Source organism: Erpetoichthys calabaricus, chromosome 1 (assembly GCF_900747795.2).
Source record: "Erpetoichthys calabaricus chromosome 1, fErpCal1.3, whole genome shotgun sequence".
Lineage (NCBI taxonomy): Eukaryota > Metazoa > Chordata > Cladistia > Polypteriformes > Polypteridae > Erpetoichthys > Erpetoichthys calabaricus.
The window spans coordinates 131,651,139-131,673,714 of NC_041394.2; the positions used below are offsets into that span (position 1 = coordinate 131,651,139).

Below are 22,576 nucleotides of genomic sequence, written 5' to 3' on the forward strand. Positions count from 1 at the left end.
CATTTTGTAAATCATGTTCATGAGACCTGTGATACTATCAAACTATCCTTCAAAAACCATTCACTCCTCTATGGACCAGTCAAGGAATGCTGGGATAGATATGTCCTGAATGACATTCTGTCTATATCTACACATCATATTTTTATCCAGCAGTAACAGACACAACATGTACACCTTTTCTAGACTCACCAAGTCACATATTCTGCATGCTGATTCTTATGCAGATTGAACCTCTGCTTTTGATTGGAAAAATATTTTTAGTCACAGTGTTTATTAGTTGTTAGTCATCATAACTAAAGTTATAACAAGAGTAAGGTGAAGAACAAATTATTTCACTAAAAGTGTAAGAATTTTAATAATTGTCTTAAAAAATGTGTATGGGATGGGTGTACCTGCAACTACGCCTGTCAGTTTTAGAGCATTGTCCAGTGGTAACCAGAAGTTAGCACATTCTAAATAAAATGCCAAAATCTCTACACTGCACCTACAAGACAAGATGTTCAGCAAGTCAAAACCAAATAATTCTTGTTTGCTATTTTTTAGCACATGCATGATTTTTTTATTAATTTTTCAATGACATTCAGAATTACTTTCTAGTGAATTCTTTTCAAGCCTGAAACACTTTCAAGCTGCAAATATTGCTGTGTGAGGGACATAAATTTCCTTAGTAGACATTGCTTTCCTCCATATTCGACATTTAAGCACTCACCTGGAAGTACAATAGGCAGAGTGGTGGCTCTGAGGCTAGGAATCTGCACTGGCAATCGGAAGGTTGCCGGTTCGAATCCCGTAAATGGCAAAAGAGACTCTGCTCTGTTGGGCCCTTGAGCAAGGCCCTTAACCTGCAATTGCTGAGCGCTTTGAGTAGTGAGAAAAGCGCTATATAAATGCAAAGAATTATTATTATTATTACAATGTGTATGATGCAGGAATAAAGGACGTAGGTGTTTTGGACCTCAGATATCTTGTGTTTTACATTTCACAATAGAATGGAAAAAATAGTAAGATTGCAGCTGATTTTGCCTTACCTATAAAACCCTTCGCACAGCAACTGGCTACGTCAGGTAGCATGTTATAGACTTTCAGGAAAAGGCGCAAGCTGTGAAACTGTCTTGAAAAATTGTCACACAGTTGTCTAATTTAACATACTTTGTGGTTCCTAGTCATGTATTATGACATTCTCAGGTGATGAGATCAGCAACTGCAGTCATCAAGTTTGACATCCCCTCCAAATAAACTTTGTGTAAAGTGACATTGGTTTTAGATATCCGTATAGGGCAGGGATCTCAAACTTCAGTCCTGGAAGGCTGCAGTGGCTAAGGTTTTGTTTCTAAATGATTTCTTAATTAGTGGCCTGTTTTTGCTGCTAATTAACTTCTTTTAAATTAATTTTAATTTAGCTGCTCTTGAAGATTCAGACCCCTCAATTGTTTCTTTTTCCTTAATTAGCACCCAAGAAATAATGAGATACAAAATCAAGCAAAACATGACCAGCAAACCATCATACGATATCTGAAAATAAAACGGGTGGAGGTCTCAGGAATGTTGATTTGCTCAGGTCCCCAAAACATTTTACCAGTGCTCTTAGAAAAGTAAAGAAAAAAATCAATAATTTTGGAAATGTCTGCTATTGCACAATGAGAGCAGCAACAAGCCATGGAATTAAAGAACGGATTTAGTTAACAACAAGACTCGGCACCTAATTATCAACTGGTTGGAGTGAAATTGGCTGGAGTTTGAGGCCCTGACTTAGCTGGTCAGTCTTCTGTTGGCTCACTCACTTCACATTTCATTTCTGTTTAAGGAAAGAAATTAAGCATTTTAGAGGAACGATGAAGAAATTCCGTGGAACAAATCTTAAACAAGTCAATTAAAATTAATTCAAAAGAAGTTAATTAGCAGCAAAAACAGGGCACTAATTAAGAAAAGGGTTAGAATGAAAACCTGCAGCCACTGCGGCCCTCCAAGACTGGAGTTTGAGATTGTTGGTATAGGGGAAAGCATGAGATGCTTCTTTGGAATTACCATTCATTACCACCGAGTCTTGATGCTTATATAGCCAAACTTTTCTATTTTTGCCTCCATTGTCAATATGAAGATTACATTTACTAGATAAGCATTTGAAAGTTTTTTTATACTTTTCGATTAATGTTCATATTATGCCTTCAGACTAAACCAATCAAGACCTTTGACACTTTTTTTACCTCCAACAATCAATCTTTGTTTTACCTGCATTTATCTTAAGGCTTTCCACTTTGATACTATTGTTTTAGTATCTTCTCTTTGAATTTTAATTTTTTTAGCTATCTGCTTTGTGATCCTACAGACATTCCTCTTTCCTCCATAATTCTCCAATTTACTTGATACTCTTGCTTCTTGGCTACTTTTACCTTTGCAGTTCCTTTTCTTGCATTCAGTTAGCTTTCTTTTATCCCATCCCATGTTTTTGTTTCATTTCATCACTCCTCAAAGGGTCTCCTATATTCCTTATTTGCCTTTGTTTTGTGCCAGTATTCCTTCAAAACACCTCCTGTTGTTTTCAGCCAGCCTTCACTTCTTGTTTCCTGTTCACAATTTATTTCCTCTTAATACTGACTCCATCAACTTACCCTTCACACTCTCTTCAGCACATAAATTTCCTAAATTTCTTCATGCCTACCACCACTGAATGTTGTGATATGCCTTATGTTGCACCTTTACATTTATATTTATGCCTCAGTTGCTTTTTCTCACTTTTTCTTTTATGAGATTCTCTTGTTGCCTATTTCATTTCATTTACATATGTACTTACCAAACTTCTGCATGCAAATTTTAGGGTCACATTAAGCCCTGGGCTATCCCAGCAGCAAAGAGTGCAAGACACAAACCAACCTTGGAGTTGGCACCAGTCCATTGCAGGGCATGCTCACTAACACTGGGCCAAACCTCATTCCCTGTGCAACAGGTGACACCGTGGAACCACACTAGTTTGAATATAATGGAACGGTGTGATGTTTTTTTACAGTGACTGGACTGCCAGTCCTGCCACCAACCCCCAGGTTTCCCCTGCAAGTTGGAGGACCTGCTTGCAGGGCTGGAAAAGGTTAACGTCATCCCCAGGACAGAGCAATTGTAGGTTAAAGGCCTTGCTCAAGGGCCCAATGGAGTAGAATCACTTCTGGCATTTATGGAATATGAGCCGGCAACCTTCTAAATTGCCTACCCTCACAACCACCACTCCTGCCCAGTTTATTAGAATGCATGGTTAGAAACTATAATAACCTTGGAGGAGCAGAAAAAGACTCACTATGTACTTTATGAACATACTGTACCTGTTTCAACAATCATAACGCTATACAGGCATTTCTTAATTTTCATTGAATGGCCCATATTTAAGCTAAAACGAAAATACCATAACCTTGTTGTACTCTCTTGTCTATGAAATGTATTACAAATGTGTCAGATATCTTATACCTGTATGAAAAAATAAGAAATCTTTTTGTTTCTTTGATAGTTAGATAAGTGACTTATTTTTCAGAGTTTTCCTGAGGGCAATCAATCAGTTTTCAGAAGTCCTTAACAAGTACTTTCTGGACCAGGCCAGCTTTGAGTTGCAAGTAAGTCTTTTTGATATTGTCAGTGGGGTTTTTATTTGTAGTGCTTTATTAATGTAATATTTTTCCATTGATATTGAGGAATACTGTTGCTTTTGATAGGTATTATTATTATTATTATTACTATTCTTTTGGCTGCTCCCGTTAGGGGTTGCCATAGCGGATCTTCTTCTTCCATATCTTTCTGTCCTCTGCATCTTGTTCTATTACACCCATCACCTGCATGTCCTCTTTCACCACATCCATAAACTTTCACTTACGTCTTCCTCTTTTCCTCTTACCTGGCAGCTCTATCCTTAGCATCCTTCTCCTAACATACCCAGCATCTCTCCTCTGCACATGTCCAAACCAACGCAATCTCACCTCTCTAACTTTGTCTCCCAACCGTTCAACTTGAGCTGACCCTTTAATGTACTCATTTATAATTCTATCCATCCTCATCACACCCAATGCAAATCTTAGCATCTTTAACTTTGCCACCTCCAGCTCTGTCTCCTGCTTTCTGGTCAGTGCCACCGTCTCCAACCCATATAACATAGCTGGTTTCTATTATTATTATTTCTAAAGCACAAAAAAGTAATTTTCTTGAGAAGCACATCCATGTATAAACTAATTGGAAAAGTTTACTTACAGATATAGTGTATTCACACCCTTTTAATTTTATTTTCAAATTTAATTATGTTATATATTCAAATAAAACTAGAAAAACAAAAACTCCATTGAGTGGTGGCTGAGTATTATAAGATAATAAAAGTCATTTGTATCAAATCTAAGATGTCTCTTTGTGTATGCTTATTCTAAGTATTACTCCTGTGCACATGTTTACATGATACATCAAAGTTCACTTTTTATTTAAGACTGGGTGATTTTGATAGTGCTCAAAGACATGCTGGCAACTCTAAGTTATTTTCATTTGCGTCTGTACTCAGCAGTGCCTTGGCTTACATTTTTAGTGTTACGAACTCAACCCCACTTCGCAAAAGAAATGTCTATCGATGGAATGTTTATACCATGCATGTTTCTACCACCCTCCATTTTGGTGTGAGTTACACATTGTATTAGAAATGTTAAGACATGAATTATGGACAAATCTCTGTATGCATATGATGTCCTGGGGCACAAGTGCTAAGAGGTACAAATATTATTAACCATCTATGAAGTTAGTACTTGTCAAAACATTAAAGTGGTAGTGTTACTAAATTGTGGCTCACTCATAAACTTTTGTCAAACTGAATTTGCACACATTTCTGTAAATGGACACAGTTACTAGCATTGCTTCCAGTAAGTATACTGTGCACAGGATTTGGAGAAATAAGACAGTAATGTTACAAGATGGCTTCCTTTGTAGGGTTTTTATGGGGTTGGTGTTGTCACAGGGCGGAGTGGTGGCTCTGAGGCTAAGGATCTGCGCTGGTATCCCGAAGGTTGCCGGTTCGAATCCCCGTCACTGCCAAAAGAGATCCTACTCTGCTGGGCCCTTGAGCAAGACCCTTAACCTGTAATTGCTCCAGGGGTGCTGTACAATGGCTGACCCTGCGCTCTGACCCCAAGGAGTATGCGAAAACTAACAAATTCCTTATACAAGAAATTGTATAATGCAAAATAAAGAACAAAAAAAATGTAGAGAGTACAGTGCATGTACTGATCAACATGTAATATGTCACCATTCTCCAATGCCATGATCAGTGAGTATTAATGCTTACATTGAAACATCTGTCTGACCAACAAGCATCATGTTATTTTACATGGATTTGGTGTGCATGTTTCATATACAGTGGACCCTTGACTTACGAACTCAATTCGTTCGCGAGGGCTGGTTGTAACTCAAGTTGGTTGTAAGTCAAGACTATTTTTCCCATAAGAAATAATGGAAATGCCCTTAATGTGTTCCCGAACCGCCCACAGCAACACTTACCTAACTTTTTTTAATAGAAAAGGGTTGTATAATGTGCATATTTTACCAAAAACACCAATACTTTTTCTAATGTACTAACCAAAAAGTTATAAAAAGTGCCTAACCTACCAGAAACAGTTTCATACTGTACTCACCATTTAAGTTGACATCTTTGGCTTGCAGGAAGGGAGGAGGAGGAGAATGAAATGGAAGGTGGTTATTGTTTGGAAGGAGTTTCCTTATACAAATCTTTTCTTTGTAAAATTGTCGAGATGGTGGATTTTGACATGCTGTACATATTAGCGAGATCGGTCACACGAACTCCACTCTCATATTTCCACACAATTTCCTTCTTTTTTTTGATTGTGATCGCTTTCTTTACCTTCGCTTCCTTCCTTAGTAATTATCAAAATAAATTATATAAATCACTGCACTGACCGAAATTACGTCCACAAACACATGTATCTGAGCTCCGACTGATGCTTACAAACGCTCTCGGCTGTTTGTTTACAATCACACAAGCGGATACACGTGACCGCATTTGGTTCGTAAAGCAAGATGTTGGTCGTAATTCAAAACAAAAATTTTGGTCGTAAAGCAAGTTGTTCGCATGTCAGGCCGGTCGTATATCAAGGGTCAACTGTACACCAATATTTTTGCACTGATTTGTGAGCCATTGCCACTGACTTCTACTACCTAATTTTGCAAGTCAGCAAGCCCTTATACTGATTCTTTACTGCTGTGAGACATATGGGTGAAACCAACATCTACTGTAATGTTCATCTTTCTATTATGCTGGTAAATGCTTTGATAAAATTTGAGATTATATTATTTGTTATATGTTATATTATATGATTATATAATAAAATAATTATTTATAATCTGAAGTAATTTTGTGAGGGATGGTTAAGTTAGACTAAGTCACAACATTCATAATTTTTAAACATCAGAGTTTTCCGGCATCCAATGGGATAATTATAAAATCATACTTTTAAGAAATCCACCTTTATAGAAGAAAAATATATTTTAATCATCCTTTCAAGAAAATAAAATGTTTAAAGAGCAGGGTCAATGTTTGGCCATCCACAGTGTGTTAAATGCTTTGTACTGCTGACCTCCATGGCAAACACCTTTCTCGACAGTGACCATGTTCTATTATTTGTTTAATCTCTTAAAAAAATTATTCCTGCTTCATCACTTTCACTTTTTTTCCTTTTGTAAATTATGTTGAGGTTGACCAGGTTAAAAGATGTATGTTTTCATTTGCAGCTTTGGAATAACTACTTCCACCTCACAGTGGCGTTCCTTATCCATAAATCCTTACAGTTGGAAAACTTCTCCCAGGCAAAGCGCAACAAAATCATCAGCAAGTACGTGAATGGTGAAAAATGGAGGGATCTCTCTTAAAGTCTGTTCATAGATGTTTGAACCCACTTAATTCAATTCAGAGTTCAGGAAGTCAGAGTTAATTCTGGTAAGATTAGGTTTAACACTAGAATTACCAGAGCCTACGAAAAAACTCGTATATCCGGCCCACCTTAAATCGCTTCTTAAATCCGTTCACACCTCTCCGCCAGCATCCTTTGTCCTCTAAATGTGCTGATAAAAGACAAGCTGCCAGCAGCTGGCTATTCCATACCCCCACCGACTTAGAACGTGAGCGAAGTTTTCCCAGCTCATGCCTTGATTGATTATGTGGGAGTGAAGTGGAGTTTTACAGTGGAAATAAGAGATCATTATTCTAAAGTAATCTGTGTAAACACATTGTTAAAACAGAAACTTTGTCATATTTTAGTAATAAATGTTACAAAATGTAGTAGGCATAAACTATAGAATATGTAAAGCCCGAGTTCCAAAGATCAAATAAACACTTTCACAAAAGCTTCAAGGACAATACAACAGCCTCCATGGCGTAGCGTGTTAAGATTTGCCTCTTAGAGCACAACAGCTCTGCCGCCTCTCAGACCTGAGTTCGATTCCCCGCTGGGGATAAAATGTTGCTTTTTTTTTTTTTTCTTTTTAACCTCAAACGGACATAAAATTTATAAATTGGTATGCACTGTCAGTTAATGAGATCGTTATATTTTCATGTGGGATGCTCCTTTTAAAATATTTTTTTAACAATTGAGACTGCAATTAACAGGAACAACTGTCCTTATAACTGTTATTTTTAAGATCCATAACACACAGACAGACGAGCACTGCGTAATAGAGAGACAGACAGGCAGAGATATATAAATAAACAGGGAAGGCACATGTACTGAAAGAAGAAAAAAGATCAACGTGCGTTGTTCCTGTAGCACTGAATGAGCTCACCCGCTCTAACATCACCCCTCCCCCCCATCTGACTCTCTAAGTAAGATCGGGTGGAGGGGTGATGTTAGAGCGGGTGAGCTCATTCAGTGCTACAGGAACAACGCACGTTGATCTTTTTTCTTCTTTCAGTACATGTGCCTTCCCTGTTTATATATATATCTCTGCCTGTCTGTCTCCCTATTACGCAGTGCTCGTCTGTCTGTGTGTTATGGATCTTAAAAATAACAGTTATAAGGACAGTTGTTCCTGTTAATTGCAGTCTCAATTGTTAAAAAAATATTTTAAAAGGAGCATCCCACATGAAAATATAACGATCTCATTAACTGACAGTGCATACCAATTTATAAATTTTATGTCCGTTTGAGATTAAAAAGAAAAAAAAAAAAAGCAACATTTTATCCCCAGCGGGGAATCGAACTCAGGTCTGAGAGGCAGTAGAGCTGTTGTGCTCTAAGAGGCAAATCTTAACACGCTACGCCATGGAGGCTGTTGTATTGTCCTTGAAGCTTTTGTGAAAGTGTTTATTTGATCTTTGGAACTCGGGTTTTACACATTCTATAGTTTATGCCTACTACATTTTGTAACATTTATTACTAAAATATGACAAAGTTTCTGTTTTAACAATGTGTTTACACAGATTACTTCAGAATAATGATCTCTTATTTCCACTGTAAAACTCCACTTCACTCCCACATAATCAATCAAGGCGTGAGCTGGGAAAACTTCGCTCACGTTCTAAGTCGGTGGGGGTATGGAATAGCCGGCTGCTGGCAGCTTGTCTTTTATCAGCACATTTAGAGGACAAAGGATGCTGGCGGAGAGGTGTGAACGGATTTAAGAAGTGATTTAAGGTGGGCCGGATATGCAAGTTTTTTCGTAGGCTCTGGTAATTCTAGTGTTAAGGAAGGATGCAATCTTGGATGACTCACCATCTTTGGGTTAATTCAATAACACATCCAAACTGGGCAGTTTTAGAGTAATCTGCCTGTTTTTGGATCGTTGTGGGGTTTCCAAATAAACAAGAGGAGAACATGCTAACTACACGCAGACAGTGACCAGTCCATGAGTCAAGCCCAGGTTAGCGCATTAGGTTGTTGGTACTTGAGTGATAGTACTAAAGGAGCTTAAGCTGAACCTGACCACTACTACAGGGAATTTTGTATCTTACTTTTGATCCTTAACAGCCCTTTAGGCCTAAGTCTGTTGTGAATGAATCAGAGCTTATTGTAGACTTTAACAAACATCCAACTTGACTTTCCTTTTTGCAGATATGGAGACATGAGAAAAGAGATTGGCTTCAAGATCCGGGACATGTGGTACAATTTAGGTAAGGAAATTTTGCAGTTTTGAACAGTGCTGTAAGTTTGTAAAAGTCTGCCAGCAGTGTTTTTAGCTGATGGTGTACATTGGCTATCGTACACCTTTTTCTAAATTTCCATTAGTAATAGCAGCCCATGTGGGTAGCACTAACAAGTGAATTTCTGCTGGTTCATTAAAAATGGAAAAAATATGAACATTTCTCTAGCAAAGGGAGCCTACAAAGCATTAATCTGTATACCTTTCTTTACTTTCAACTTTATCCTGAACAATGCAACACCAAAGCAACTCCAGCAAAAAACTTTTTAGAGTCAATGCCTAGGGTTTCACTGGTCGGTCAGTTAATCCCCAGTCCAAGTGCAATAAATTAATTACAGTTGCCTTAAAAATATACACAGGTTATCTGACTTTATTAGGGTCTAACCCGAGGTAAGTTGTGAACATGTAGTCTTACCTCATATATTAGACAATACTGTCTGCCAAGTAAACAGCCACATTATAAAAAAAAAAGATCACTTAGGCAAACTTTGCTTTTTATCACTGTAGGTCCCCACAAAATGAAATTCATTCCATCAATGGTAGGCTCCATCCTTGAGGTGACTCTAATCCCTGAGCCTGATTTGAGAAAGGCAACCATCCCAATCTTCTTTGACATGATGCAATGTGAACATAATTTCTCATCAGATCATACCTTTCATACGGTAAGTGTGAATAATTTCATCATTGCAGGGGAGAGAGGTTGGGAGCATGTGCTGATAGCGCATTACCGCACCCACCACAAAACAAACCACCGGGATTGACACCTTAGAACCACACTGGAACAGTGTGAGTTTTTTTTTACAGTGGCTGGAGTGCCAATCCTGTAAATTGGAGGACCTGCTTGCTGGGCAGGAATACAGATTAATGTCATACCCAGGACGAAGCAATTGCAGTTTAAGGGCCTTACTCAAGGGCCTGTCAGAGTAGAGTCACTTCTGATGTTTACGGGATTTGAACTGGCAACTTTCCGATGGTTGGCACAGATCCCTAGCCTCAGAGCCACCACTCCGCCCTCATTACAGGAATGGCAATAAATTTGGATGTTGGGTAATGTATCTTACGTCATAGTCCACTGAGTAGTTTTTTAGTCTTATCTTTAGTCATACCAGAATGTGTTAATTGCTTTTGAATTTTATATTTAGTCATTTTGTAAAGTAGTTTGAAGCATTCATTCATTTACTTTCTGAGCATTCAAACAATTGATCACATGATCAGAAGCCTGTTCCAGCAGCATTTGATATCAAGCCAGGAAGTAACTCTGGTTTGGGAGCTAGGCCACACTGATTTAGATAGATAGATAGATAGATAGATAGATAGATAGATAGATAGATAGATAGATAGATAGATAGATAGATAGATAGATAGATAGATAGATAGATAGATAGATAGATAGATAGATAGATAGATAGATAGATAGATAGATACTTTATTAATCCCAATGGGAAATTCACATTTATGGATGTGCAGTTTAGATTTGACAATCAATTTTACATGCACATGTTTGAGAAGTTAGAGGAAAATGAACTCACCAGACAAAATCCATACCAACACAGGAAGAATATGTCATAAAGTAGATGTGCTAAGGTTATTATTTGAACCCAATGTTCCAGAGACCTGAAGCAATAGTGCAAACCATGACTTTATTCCCACCATGCATTGACACTGTGCATCTGAAGTAATTCAATATTTTCTGTAATAAATCTTAATTATTGATAAAAACAGTGCTACATACACCTGGTACTATAGAAATGTGCAGTTTTGAAACGCTCCAATAAAAGCAATTTCCCAGTTGGTATGTATGTCACTTTATGAACAATGATTGGTGCATTCAGCTGTTTTCTAAAGTATGTTTCCATTTTTGTTTTAGTTTGAGAATGAACTTATTACAAAATTGGACCAAGAAGTAGAGGGTGGCCGTGGGGATGAGCAATACAAGATCCTTCTGGAGAAGATGTAAGCCATTCAATGAAACCTTTACTATGTACACCAAGACACTCGTATATTACAAAACATCATCCATCCATCCGTCCATATTCCTAACCTGCTTATCCAGAGCAGGGCCATGGGACAGCTGAAGCCCATCCAAGCAAACGGTGGGCTGAAGGCAATGATTGCCAATACCCCAGATGCAGTTTATTTCTTAATTAACTTTTTTTTAATTAATATCTTGTAAATGTTGAATTAATTTTGATGACATATCTCTTTTACTGTTTTGGTCAAAACCACATTTTGCAGTACTCAACAAAAAAATGGTTGCAACGGCGTTTATGTTGTATATAGTAGATCTAATATTTCATGTAGATCTGCGAACACCTTCATTTGACCCTGCCCTCCTTCTCCATATCTTGGCTATGTAATCCTTCAGATTGTTGGAACACTGCAGGAAACATCGATATCTATCCACTTCCGGAGAAGCCTTCATTCTTCTTCTCACCAGCTTACTGGAGAACCTGCTGGCTTATCGAACCATCACTCATGACGAGAGCCCAGAGCACCGCATGAGCTGCACTGTTAATGTGTTGGTGGGTAACTTCTTCTGTATGTCCACTAAGCACTCCTGGACATGTGGCCTCATATCTAAGAGATAATGACTATAAAGTGATTGTCAGCCTTTGGTGCAATATGCTGTGGTTCCAACTAAATTTATGTGTCCAAAATTGATATTTGTTATAGGTAACCTACAGTATGACTATCATTGAAATCAAAAACAGTTATCTATTACTTTAATTCATAGCAGACAGGCCCTTCCATAGTTTTGATGTCCCCTATCATTCCCATCTTGAGAAACTTAATTCCAAGTAGAACTATAGAATTAGTTGGCTAGAACCTTTTGTTATTCCAAATCTCTACAAGAATTAGTAGATGGTGTCATTTTAACTCCATAAGTATACAGAGACCAAATCTTGTTATTTTGTTGGGATCTGTCACCCAACAGGCATTTTGCATTGTAGGGAACAAGCCAACACACCATCTCCACACAGATTTTTTAAGATGACCCTATCCTGGTTACTTTGTCATACAGGGCCTGGCATGTCCCAGCAAACACCACCCCGATAACATTCCTGGAGTAGGTCTCTGTACCTTTGTTCTATACAAAGCTGTTTTGATATAAACAATCATGGATGTGAATGTTCTCTCCACTGAGTCCAGTTGGCCAAGGCAATACTACCTGGGGCATAGGGATCAAATAATATAGTTACATTTTAAGATCCTTGGGTCACACAAGGTCTTCTATGCCAAAGTTGCACTCCAAGCTGGAAGCTTGTCTTTTGTTAAATGTTTTAAATTAAAGGTAAAGGGTTTTAAGACAGAAAAAGAAAAGTAAAACACATCTTAACACTAGAATTATGAGAGCCTACAAAAAAACTCGTAGATCCGTCCCACCTTAAATCGCTTTGCACCTTTCCATCAGCGTTTTTTGTCCTGTAAATGTGTCGATAAGCAGCAAGCAGTCTGCTATCACATCCCCCACCCCCGCACAGATTTCTCTGCTCAAGTCTGTTTACCTGCGTGTCAGTTGCTTGGAGTTGTATAGAGTGAGAAGTCAAGCAAAATGACACCTTTTATAAATACTATATCGTTATTTGGAGCACATGCATTTCATGTGTGTTCCGTGTCTACAACAATCTATGTACAGTAAACACATCGTTAAAACAGAAACTTTTTCATGTTTTAGTAATAATTGACAAAATGTAGACATGAAGTGTATAATGTGTTAAGCCTGAATTCCAAATATCAAATAAACACTTTCACAAAAGGTACAAATATAACAGAACAAGTGCACTTCTATTCAAGAATATAACTGCAGAAAAAGAACCCGCGTTAGGGTGCAACATTGACACGCATTTGCTATGACCGCTTCGGTGGTGTACATATACAAAGTACAGCGATAGCAAAAGTGCAACGTGCATTCTTGCTCCGATGTAGAACCGTCGTCATGATCTGAGTTCACCTCTGTTATAGTGCGTCTTTATGTGATAACAGCAGTATCAGATGGGGAAGGGGGGGTGGGATCGTGAACGCGACTGAGAGAATAAAACCTTTACAAGTATCATACATTTACACCAACTGTTACAGGCTGAAATCAAATGTATGTTTTTATACTAAAATAATAAGAATAAGAGCAGCTCACTTCTCAAAACAAACTCGTCTGGGATTAAACCCGTGAAGTTTTGATTACCAGTCAACAGTTGATACCGTTGCACCACCGAAGCGGTCATAGCAAATGTGTGTCAATGTTGCACCCTAACGCGGGTTCTTTTTCTGCAGCTATATTCTTGAATAGAAGCGCACTTGTTCTGTTATATTTGTACCTTTTGTGAAAGTGTTTATTTGATATTTGGAATTCAGGCTTAACACATTATACACTTCATGTCTACATTTTGTCAATTATTACTAAAACATGAGAAACATTTCTGTTTTAACGATGTGTTTACTGTACTTAGATTGTTGTAGACACTGTACAGACATGAAATGCATGTGTTCCAAATAACGATATAGTATTTATAAAAGGTGTCATTTTGCTTGACTTCTCACTCTATACAACTCCAAGCAACTGACATGCAGGTAAGCAGACTTGAGCTGAGAAAACTGTGCGGCGGTGGGGGATGTGATAGCAGGCTGCTTGCTGTTTGCTGCTTATCCACACATTTACAGGACAAAAGACGCTGATGGAGAGGTGCGAAGCGATTTAAGGTGGGACGGATCTATGAGTTTTTTCGTAGGCTCTGGTAATTCTAGTGTTAAAGGATTCAACTAATAAAATATGTCAGATAATATTATTTGCTTGATAAAGACATTATATAAAATTGCACATCTTGCACATGATTAAAATGACATCTCTATTACAGAACTTTTATAAAGAGAAGAAGAGAGAAGATATTTATATACGGTAAGTCAGAATATGAAATAGTAAATCTTTTATTTTTGATTTTACCTAGACACTCATATGGAGATCATTTGTTTACCTCACACTGAGCATTCCCTTTGATTTGCAATTAAAGGCATATAGAGGGATGTCAAAGAAGATCTGCTCGACTAAAAAATATTTTTTACATGTAAAACAAAATTCACTTATCGTAATTTAAAAAAAAAAAAAGATCTCTGCATTTAATGTTATACTTTAAATGTAACCAATTACACAGTTGGACCACTTCCCAGATTGCCTTTCTTTGCTAAGGTAATTGACTGAAAGGGGGTATGAACAGAAATTTCTACACCGGCAACGTTTTAGAAGAGAAAGCAGGCATTATTCTCAATGTAGTTTAGCTTTTAAATAATTTAGATGCATCTTTTCTGCAATGTAGGTGAATGAGGATCAGTAAACTATAACTCCTGCTCTGCCATTTTCACACTTCTCACTGTTGCTCTCCACAGTATTGCTGTGATGAGGGAGAATTAAGAGTTCATTTTATGCTGAGATCTTCTGCACATTTTATAATTAAAAAAATGTTTTTACTGTAAATCTCTAGAGGTCTACTCCTGCTAATAATGTATTTTGCCATATGTATATTTATTAAGTGCACACAGTACAGATGGTGTCTTTTTTGTTGATTTATACTGGCATAGGGTACTGATACCTTTTTCTTGAGTTCTATCCATTTCCCTTCTTCTACCATAAAAGTAAAGGAGAGTTTTAAAAGGAGATGACCATTAGAACTCTTCCGTTTAATACTGAGTTATTTAGCTTAGCTGCACATAACTTATCAGCACAGGAGTAAGGAGTAGATAAGATAAACTGACTTGTGTTTCTTTGAATTAAATTGAAGTTCTTTATTTTAACATATTGTTGTTTGTCATAGTACTGGAAAGTGGTGACCTATTGCATATTGGTTGGACATGAAAATAGAAATTCCACTGTAGTCTGTGCACAGAAACATACCACTACTAGTACTACTTCAAACAATCTGTCTCTGTTTTTAGGTATCTGTATAAGTTGAGAGACTTGCATCTTGACTGTGAAAACTTCACAGAGGCAGCTTATACTCTGCTGCTACATGCTGAGCTCTTGGAGGTATGTCCTGTTCATTTTCTCAGTATCTTCCATTAAGATAATTTAAATTTTGATAACATTAGTATTGTAGTATGACTGAAAGTAGTTAGTCATAATCAAGAGCATATCGTGGCCTGTAAGGTGTTGGGTTTAGGAGAGTCTTAAAAGAAATTGGATTTGTCATGTAACAAACATAAACAGAAGAACACAGATTAATCAAAGAATAAGAAAGGAAATGAACAAATCTGTAGCCTCTCTTAGGGTAACTGCACAAATATGTTCCTGTCTACTGTAATTAAGACAAAGTTGGATTATACAAACCACCTTCTGCTCACTGCTTCCATCCTTTTCCCCCTTCTCTAGCTTTTCTTCCTTCCACCAGTTATACTCTTAACAAATCTAATCCTCCATACTTTAAGAACAACTGATTTATGGAGGATTTTTTAAGCCCTGGCTTAGGGCTGTTTCCACAGGAAGCCCAGCTACCAGTTCCAGAGTCAGGAGTGCGATAGGAGACCCTTAGAAATCCCCAGATCTCTCTCGGGAGCCCCATATTTCCTGCATGTAACTACAGTATCTCTGAAGCCCCTAACACTTTGTTTTAAACATAGCTTGTTGGTGGCCTGTTGTCATTGCCAGTGTGGTTGCCACCAGGGTATCCTATCCTATCCTTCCTGCCCTGCATTATGGCATTGTAATTGGAATTAAGCTCCATGTCAGGTCTCTTTCACAGTGTCAATAGAGAGCCACAAAACAAGTGACCCTAAGAACCAAGATTAATTTTTTGAGCACCTCAATAAACTAATAAGTTTAAAGCATCAAGCTCCAGCATCATTTATTTGTATTATTTATATTTTTGTGAATTCTTACTTTCAAATACAAGTAGTTTATTATATTTACAGACTTTCTATTGACTGCTTTATATATATCCCCCTGAAAGGGGTTCAAGTTCTGTGTCTTTGCATGCTTTGCTTGATAACTAGCCCCCTGTCATCAATTATACTAGTCATCATGGCCTCCAGCATTCCATTCCATTCTTTTCTGTAGTGTTCATGGTCTTTATTCCTGTATATAGTACTGTGCATGTGTGTTTTATATTTAAATATAATACAGTATATACCACATCTGTGAAAACACCCATAATTATTCTGTTTTAGATTTTTTTTTTTGGCATGTAGTGATGGTCTTGAGATCTGTTTAATTTTCTGTCAGAGATATGCCCTAGCTCCCTAGTTCTTCTCTCAGGTAGAGTTTACAGGTGGAAGAGTCAATCTGCATTTTAAGCAGTGTCCATTGTAGAGAATATGTAATGACAAAACTGTAATACTTCTATAACACATACTGTGATCTTTATAGGCTGTTAGTACTGAAATGTGTTGGGATCGTCTCCACACCACAATGTATGCTATAAAATTTAGATGGACTATTGAAGCTCATGTGCCCTGACCGTGTTTCTTTTTTTCCACAGTGGTCAAACAAGCCTTGTGCCCCTCACTTAATTCCACGAGATGGTGCACAGAACTGGACGCAACAGGAGCTGAAGGAAAAGCTTTTTCATGATATCATTGATTTCTTTGACAGAGGAAAGGTGATGATATTCATGAAATACCAGATATACTTTATATAGAAAGACAGACGTAATTAGTTTATGTTATTGCTGTGGCAACAGCAGTGGAATAGAATTTAATATGTGAATCCCATACAAATAAATTAGCTATATAAAATGCATAATATAAAGACAATAGTAAAAATTTCCCACAAGTAATTTATCTGATACCTTTTAAATAAGTACAGCAATTGTATGCATCCTTAAAGCCCTAATCTTCAGGCAGTGCATGTTGTTTATGACCAAGCCATTATGTTCACTTGTTTTACCAATTTAAAGGACAGGATCAGTATTTTTCAAGTCATTTATTTCTTTACAATCATGGTATATATTAATTTACCACATAAAATTTTGTTCTAAAATAAAGTGTTTTTTATATATAAATTTCCAAAATTCCTTGTCAGTTCTTGCAGCTTACAAATGTTTTAATGAATGCACGCCTTAAAATTATGAATATGTTAATTTTTCAAGCCAAATATGTTATTGAGTATTGATTTGCCTCCTGAAACATTGCAAAACAGCATATCCATGTTATTTTAGGATGGAAAAAAGTACAAAGCAAAACACATTCAGCCATTTTAAAGGACTTTACTCTCCCGCTTATCTTCTGTCACTGCATCATTCCATGCCAGGGGCATGAATTGACCTCGGAAAGTCATCAGCAAGCATTGTTATTAACACCAAATGTTGGTGCCCAGATGTAAATTGCTGTCTATGATCTGTACACAACCAGGAAATAATAACTGAAAAATAACTCCCTGTGGCCTGTGTTAGATTTGTCTATTTTTAAGAAGGGAACTGGTTTCATCATGCTCTGTAGTTCCTCATGGTCTAGAACTGAGCAGGTGGTATATCTCTGTAAGATACCACAGTTTATTCAGTATGCAAACATCTTCAAAAAACACAATAAGTAACTATTTAATTAAGATAAAAAGCTACAGAAGGAAATCAGTAGCATATGCATACAAGAATAGATTGAGTTTCATAGGGTTAGAGCAATCAGTAACAATAATTAACTTTTTTAGTTGATGATCTGCTACAGGATTCACATTTAGTTTTCAACTTCATTCTCTTCATCTGTTAACAAATATGCTTGTAGATTTTTCAGGCAAGTAAAACAGATGTTTCAAGACAAGGTTGTTATACTCACTAATCATGGTGCTTCAGTGGCATCGTGTTACATTTTGATTCAAGGAAGAATTTCACTGTACTCTGTACACATGACAATAATGATCCCATAAACTTTTGCCAAAGTACAAAATATGTGTAAGTTAATTCTATGTGTAAAAAGAAAAATACAATGTTTCTGATCACTGATGAAGGTTCAAAAGCCAAAACCTTATTTACACTCAACTGCTGAAATAGTGTGTGTGTTACATTTTGTTATCTGCCTGAAATTAACTTCTCTTATTTTTTGCCTAATTAAGATAAATAATACCATTCAGTATTTACCTTTATTAATTGTCCAGCAGTGACTATGATCATTTCTAGCAAGTACTTATAGAATGCATTGATTTACAATATGTAAATGTATTTTTTCTTTTTATATTTGACAATATTTTACTAATACTGTATTTTAATGTCATTATAGATGTGGGAAAAGGCAATTGAGCTGAGTAAGGAGCTGGCAAGGATGTACGAAGATGAGATTTTTGATTTTGGTGGATTAAGTCATTTATTGGTAAGGTTCTCCATTACATAAACACAAGCTCATTATAGTGATCTCAGTACACTCTTTCATCTTATCAGCTGTAGGCTAAAGTTAGAAGGCTGTTTACAGTTTACATACTGTTTTGGCCTAAGGAGTGGCAAGCTCTTAGTTTGATGGCTTTCTCCTTGATAAACAAGTATGAATAACACTAAAAAGTCAGAGTAAGCTACCAGTCTCATTCTGTAGATAGATATGTCAGCACAGTATTACAAAGTAAGAACACTTTTGTTTGATGTTGATTGACTGATTCAGTGGTATTATATCAGATTTATTACATTCCCTGATTCTTTTTAAGTTTAATGTTAATATCTTAAGACAGGAGACAAATTTGGAAATTGCAGACTTGAAAAATTACCAACTATTACACTATAACTGGAGCTGGATATTTTGACATTAATTGCTGGGTGCAACTTAGCAGCAGCTTTGTTGATTTTTCTTTAATCTTTATTCACTAGATGTTAGAACACATCAAGTTATATATATATATATATATATATATATATATATATATATATATATATATATATATATATATATATATATATACTAGCTGTCTCCCGTGGCTCCACCCTTGTAGTAGTGAAACAGGACAAACTTTTAAAATCAATAAAGAAACAGATATCGTTAACTAAGCAGAGGCAAGGTACGGTCCAGAACGTGGCCAGAGATAGACCGATTCAAATGGAGGCTGGCACGTGAATGAGAAGGATCCTGTCCGGCTTTCCACTACTAACGTTATGCTTCCCCCTCCCCTCGGCACGCAGCCTCTGTCTTGGATTAGCGAGAATAAATCAGTCGTGTAAGCGAACTATGATACTAAGCGTGATGACAGAAGTCGCAAAAATCAACTGGAGTGTTCAAGCAAATTATAGAAAAAAAAACGTGATCTAAATTTGTTAAGTAGTTCTCTCGTTCACTAGCTTAGCTGGAAGCAAGGGACTTTCTGAGGCTGGTGCGTGAGTGAGGAGGACACTGCCCATCTCCCCACTCCTGATGTCACGCTTCCCCCTCCTCTTGGCCTGCAGCCTCCGTCTTGGATAAGTGCGAATAAATCGTTCCTGTAAGTGAACTATGATACTAAGCGTGATGACAGAAGTCGCAAAATCAACCAGAATGTTCAAGCAAATTATAGAAAAAAAACCTGATCTAAATCCATTAAGTAGTTCTCTTGCGAAAAGTAGACAGATGTACAGACGTTGGATTTTATATATATATATTACTATATATATATATATATATATAGTGACTTGTGCCACCGCCGGTTAGTCGTCTCCCATTGGCACGTACTGTATGTGACACACTACAATAAAAATCCTACGCATTCGCCCTCTATGTTATAATCTGAACATCTGATCACAGTACTTGACATCATAATTTATTATTTTATTACTTGTTATGCCTTTGTATTTTAGCCATGTAGCGAATGCGATTCAAAGAACTGATGAGAGCATAAGGTCACGCCATACCACATCATTTTGAGCCAGAAAGCACATCAAACTTACCGACTGTAGTTACTGGAACTCATTACTTTGATGATGTCAGATTACATGATTCAGAATTGAAGGGGATGACAGATTATGTAAAGTCACAAGTCATGTATTGACAGCCATATGATATGCTGCCTGACAGTGCTGGACACTGCATGAATGTGTTCCGAGTATGACGAGTTTAGCCTCGGTCTCTGTTCATCTATTTCAATTTTTGCATTCTGTCATGGTATGACAAAAACAAGACAACAGACAGACCAGCCTCTCTTATATTTGCATAGTCTAAAATACCTACCTGTGTTTTTTCCTTGTTTCTGCATTGTTCATGTTATATTTCTATCTGAGAGCTCATTGCTTCTCAACTCTCACACAAACAGGAGCCCACTCTGCAACTTAACACAAAGACAAACCTATTTGATTTTGTCATGGAGAGTTGCAGAGCAGTATGAATGAGTCACTAGGGATGTCATACTAAATGACTAGTGGTCAAAAGTGTGCGCTGCAATTGTCCCCGACTTGCTAACACTATGCAAAGAAAGGTTATGACTGAAAATCCCTAGAAAAGCTGTGTAGTGTGACGGGGGTTCAGTCCAAATAGATAAGACAATGGTCTTCCATAGACTATGGCTATAAAAGTTCAACCATCAAGAAATCAGAGGAAACAAAGATAAATGCTTTTCAGTAGTTGAGCTAGAGAAGATTATTGTGTGTGTGTGTGTGTGTATATACAAAGGACTAAAATACAAAGCATATCAGTAAGTTTTAGATCATCTTAAACCTCCTGATTGCAAACTGAAATCATGAACAGTTTTAATGGAAGTATCTTAGTCTTATTGGTAAATAAACTTTGCTAAATAAGGCACTGTTTTGAAATGTCAATGCAAGGTAAAAACTAAAAAGATAACAAGATGGATGGATACAACACTTCAAAGACATCATGACAAACAGAAAATACTAAAGAACTATTGTTTACTAGGTCCCTGTGAGTCTAAAACAAATCTATATATATAGAGATTATATATATATATATATATATATATATATATATATATATATATATATATATATATATATTTATATATATATAATGCAAAGTTGACTGACTGACCGACTCACTCGCTTATCAACAAAAACCCTATTTCCAATTTAGTTAAAAAGCTGAATTTTGGCAGGATGGCGCATCTAGAGCAGTAGGTATCTGCTAAGAATGGACATTTAACTAAATACTCCAAAATCTCAAAAATGCTTTAGCTGCTTTGATTGAAATTTGGTGACATTATAGAAAAAACAAAATTAGCTGATCTATTTCTTTTCATTTTTTGAGTATTTTGTTTTTGTTGATACTTATTATTATGCAGACATACATGCTCTGTGCTGCACTGGCAGCTTGCTTTATGCAAACGAATGACTCAAGAAGTGATTGACGGGCTGAACAATACCCATAACCAATTGGGTTGATGGACCTCTGAAGAAGGGGTGGTGTCCTGGACAGGAAAAAAGAGACATGATCATATTTGGTGTATACAGTCAGGTGTGAAATGGAACAAGAAAGTATGACAAAGCTCAATATTTAGCAAGTTTGCTATGAAATGAGAATGTCGTGTATATGCCGTGAGAGTGTTGTGCATATGAGTGTAGATATTGCTTCGCTTGAAAGGAGGGAGATAGAAGTAGAGGTGGAAGTGGAGTCCTTAAACCCCAGATAAGCTTGGATCAATGTCAGGAAGGAAGTAGGGGCTTTAGAAGCTTAAACTCCTGATGTGTTGTACTCAGCCTTGATCTTTTTCTCGATTATATACATGACCAATAGTGGTAAGCCCCTGATGTTTTTGTCCATTATCTACAGTATAGCCCCTGATCAATGCCCCGAGTCCTCACCCTCCACCAACTCTTCAATATTATATACTGTAAATGTAATACTGCACATAACGATCACAGAGGAGGTTAAGATCCTGATACCTCAAATCCTAGAAACACCCCTGGACCAACAGCGTTAGTTTAACCTTAACAGGTCCCTAATGAGCTATCCCTTTGTACTATACATTCACATGTATGGATTTTGAAAGGGAACCTCGACCTCTGAAGTTATTTACATTTACATGTCCATCTGCTTACTTTGAATGGGGATGAAATTTCATCTGATTATCCATTTCAATACAAAAAAAAAAAATTTCCTGTAACATTGTGGTCTGCAGTGACCACCAATAAAAGCCAAATCACTAGGAAAAGCAGGAATTGATCTAAAGTAGGAATGTTCTACTCATTATTAATTGAATGTGGCATGTTCAAAGGTGAGCGGCTCCAGTGACCTAATAATATTATTATTACTTACTATTTGACTGATACCTTTATCCAAGTTGACTTACAACATTTGAGATTTGATTTGTTACATTTCTTTTGTTTTTCTAATTAGATAATAGGCAGGTGAAGTGACTTGTTCATGGCACACAGAGTCAGTAGGAGGATTTGAACCCAAGACATAAGCGTTTGAAGTCCTAGGATAAAATCCTTAACCCCAATGCCACACTGCAGGCCAATAATATTAGGAAAAAAGGTGGAGAAGCATTAGTCAACAGCGCCACCTCTTGCCTCGGATTGTAATCACTACTTGATGAGCCTTC

At 36.9% G+C, this 22,576-nt stretch overlaps 1 protein-coding gene across 1 annotated transcript in view; it reads left to right on the forward strand.

Annotated features, from left to right (window-relative positions):
* dock5 (dedicator of cytokinesis 5) overlaps nt 1-22,576 on the forward strand; it is a 268,797-nt gene that overhangs the window by 223,475 nt on the left and 22,746 nt on the right. Inside the window, exons 30-39 of the mRNA XM_028806298.2 lie at nt 3,518-3,596; nt 6,757-6,857; nt 9,072-9,130; nt 9,667-9,821; nt 11,027-11,112; nt 11,525-11,681; nt 14,010-14,050; nt 15,082-15,172; nt 16,620-16,739; nt 18,349-18,438. Of these exons, the coding sequence (XP_028662131.1) occupies nt 3,518-3,596; nt 6,757-6,857; nt 9,072-9,130; nt 9,667-9,821; nt 11,027-11,112; nt 11,525-11,681; nt 14,010-14,050; nt 15,082-15,172; nt 16,620-16,739; nt 18,349-18,438 (979 nt within the window). The remainder of the gene's footprint in view (nt 1-3,517; nt 3,597-6,756; nt 6,858-9,071; nt 9,131-9,666; nt 9,822-11,026; nt 11,113-11,524; nt 11,682-14,009; nt 14,051-15,081; nt 15,173-16,619; nt 16,740-18,348; nt 18,439-22,576) is intronic.